Source organism: Capsicum annuum, chromosome 7, assembly GCF_002878395.1.
Source record: "Capsicum annuum cultivar UCD-10X-F1 chromosome 7, UCD10Xv1.1, whole genome shotgun sequence".
NCBI lineage: Eukaryota > Viridiplantae > Streptophyta > Magnoliopsida > Solanales > Solanaceae > Capsicum > Capsicum annuum.
In genome coordinates this window covers 210,779,156-210,782,305 of record NC_061117.1, presented here as the reverse complement: position 1 = coordinate 210,782,305, position 3,150 = coordinate 210,779,156, and the positions used below count along the sequence as shown (strand labels likewise).

The 3,150-nt window shown below is 32.5% G+C and overlaps 1 protein-coding gene across 1 annotated transcript; it reads right to left on the bottom strand.

The window, feature by feature from the left end:
* Positions 1–340: 340 nt before the first annotated feature.
* On the bottom strand, positions 341–1,611 carry LOC107877338. Its single transcript, XM_016724003.2, has one exon. The coding sequence runs from the start codon at positions 1,353–1,355 to the stop codon at positions 552–554; it is 804 nt and encodes a 267-aa protein (XP_016579489.2). The 5' UTR covers positions 1,356–1,611; the 3' UTR covers positions 341–551.
* Positions 1,612–3,150: the final 1,539 nt, after the last annotated feature.

Below are 3,150 nucleotides of genomic sequence, written 5' to 3'. Positions count from 1 at the left end.
ATCTAACCCATATCACTAGTCCCCATCTGTGAAGCTAGCTCATGAACGAGATGTGTAGGGTGGGGGTTATGGTCATAGGGTAGTAGACTCGCACCAGATGATATGAGCCCTCTCTTTACCTTTGCTCCAAGCCAACAACTAACAAATCAATGGGAACAGTCAGTAGACCTAGATTAAGTGGCTGCAAGCCAGTGTAATCTGTAGTGCTAGTCTAAATGTTTGGTTTGAGAGGCCAAGCAAAAGCTACTCTTATATACGCTAAGCTAAAAGTAACTTCTTAACAAAAGCAATATTTGGAAAACCAGAAATGTAACAAAATAAGGAACAACTTCAGAGTTGCAAATGAAGTGCATAATGGAATTGATTAATTACTACTAGCAAACTAACAAATGCAGCAAGGCAAGGCTGCCACAGTCATTCCATAATGCTACTATATCAGTTGACAAACTACTAAATTCTCACAAACTATGTTGCACAAACTTTCAAAATAGTATCACTAGAATTTAAGCTATGTAGTCAAAAGCAAAACAGATAGAGACCCCAATATAAGGCTAATCACGAAGACTACTTCTACTCAATCCAATCGCGAAAAATCCTATGAGTTCTTTCCTGTAGGGTAAATATGATTTTCTCCTATTCTTAGCAACTTCTTTACCCGCTCTATTTTGTACGTAATACAGTGCCGCTGGTAACTCTTTCTCTCCTCCGATGGCACTTCCTTTCTTCTGCTTCGAGTTTCCAGCTAGCTTCGCGACCGCATTGGAATTTTTTGATCTTCCTGTTTCGTTTTCAATTGCCTTTTTCGGTGTGAGAAATATAATACTGTCCTTTCCGTCGCTATTACACCGCCGTAACAAATCTTGAATCCTCGGCCACCGCTTTGACACTGATCCTGTTGATTTACTCTTCTTACATTTTTCCGGTGATGACTCGCTTATCTTCGGCTTCCATACACAATACGTACCGGGAGGTATCGTCTCTAATTCATCCGCTTCCGATGACGTTGACGAAGTCGTCGATTTCCGTGTGTCTATAAATAAATTCTCCAACGGAATGCTAATTGAACTATCCACATTCTCCGATGCCTCGTCGTTCACTTTCTTATAATCCAATTCATCGTTTAGCAATAGATCACGGTTGAAAACATGGAAAATTGGCTGAAATTTAGTTTGACCATCATAGATGAATTCCACGGTTGAGGTATCCGGATTTTCAGAGACCAAAGAGAATTCAAAATCGTCCTCGCCGTCTAAGCTATCGTTCTCCTCCGCCTGAAATTCATCAGAGGCTTTAGCGGCTATTTCTGATAAATATCCAAAACTGTTAAAGCTGGGGCATAAATATTCTTCTTGCATGTTTGTTTTACTATGGTTGAATATGAAGAGAGAGAATTGTTTGTTGAATATGAAGAGAGAGAATTGTTTGCTTGTGACTTTGTTCTCTCCTCTACTGGGATGGGATTTTATATATCTAGTTGTCAAAGTACACTTTCCTTGATGGAAAAGAGACTGAAGGGCCCACCATTCCAAGCGTGTGCTTCTAGAACTCCTGGAATTTTTTTCTCCTTTTTAATCATGTATGAACTTGGTAAGTACGTAGAGTATATTAAAATCTTCTGTTAAGTTCTTCTTGGTTACCTTTTTTTTTAATTGTTTTCCTTTCTTGGCAAGTTCTTTTGTCACATATTACGTTATTTAGCCCTTTTGTCACGTATTACGTCACTTAACTCTATTAAATAAGTTATCTTTTTTTTATTTCCTTTTGGGTTGAACTTCTTCTAGATATTGTTGTAAATTATAAGAAAGAGAATGATTTTGTTTAATTATATGCATATGATAATTAATTATAAATATTTGATTACATTATAAAATCTTTATTTGTGATTAAGTATTTTGTTAGATAATGAAAATTTTGTTTTTTATAGTTTCTTCTAGTTAAATAGATGAGAGTATAAAGAAATGTGTAACTTTCGAAATATAAATTAAAAGAAAGAAATTAAATTCTTAGTCAATCAATCTATATCTTTTTTGTGAATCTTTTACTCTAGTTGAAATTAAGGCAATAATCTTTTTATTGCTTTGTATTTCGTAATTAGTTATGTTAATCGAACAGATCTAGATTAGTAATATAGTTTTCTTTCTGCTTTTATTAATAATTACAAGAAAATAAATAAAGGTTATGAATGTTAGTTAATATTAGGTCAAGAGAACTGTTAGATTATGTTAATTGTAATGTATTTTTATCACAATAGTAATCACAAATATTATTTTTTCTGCAAAAGTAAATAAAATCTCTTAGTCCCGATTATTCATTAGTTAAAAGGATTTGATATAATAACAACTAATATTGCCACTATTTTGAATGTTCTCTAAAAAAGAGGCTATGAATAATAAATATTATTATCCTTAGTCTTACTACGTGAAACAAAAAATTTTAAAATATACAACATAATTAGGAAAAAACAAGATGGAGAAGATAAATCATAGTAAATAAATGCATGTATATTAGAAGCCGATGTGAAATTCAATAACTTAAAAAAGAATGATCAATACCATGAGAAAAAATACAAATGATGACGCAAGTGAGCAATAAGAGCCTAGGATGAGGAAAAATACAATTTCAAAGATCAGTTAGCTTCTATTTATTTGTCGTTGATCATCTTCCATGCATGGTTTAAAGTTGGGTCGATACATTTTTTAAGCACCACATTCATGAAATCAAGGAACAAACAATATGGGGGAAACTCCTAAAAAGTGAATCGTTCTGTACAAAACATAACAACACCAAAACGATTCGCTATAGTGAAGTCCTCCTCTAATGTATTTATTTATTTATTAGATCGATGATTTTGAGGGTTATGGATTTGAAAAGACATAGGAATAATGAAAATAATTAATAGTAAAAGTTATGAAATGAGAATGTATGAGTTAAAAGGTATAGTATTGGATATTATTGGAACATAAGTTATGAAAATAAAGTGGTTTGAGTTATGGAGTTGATTATAAATAAAATATTTTTAAAAGATAATAAATACAATGGTATATATAGATTGAGAAAATCCAAAGAAGTACGTCCCTTTCCTTTGAATGCTTCTTCAAAGTATAAAATTCAAAGCATATATAAAAAGTGGGAGAAAAGAACCAACGTACA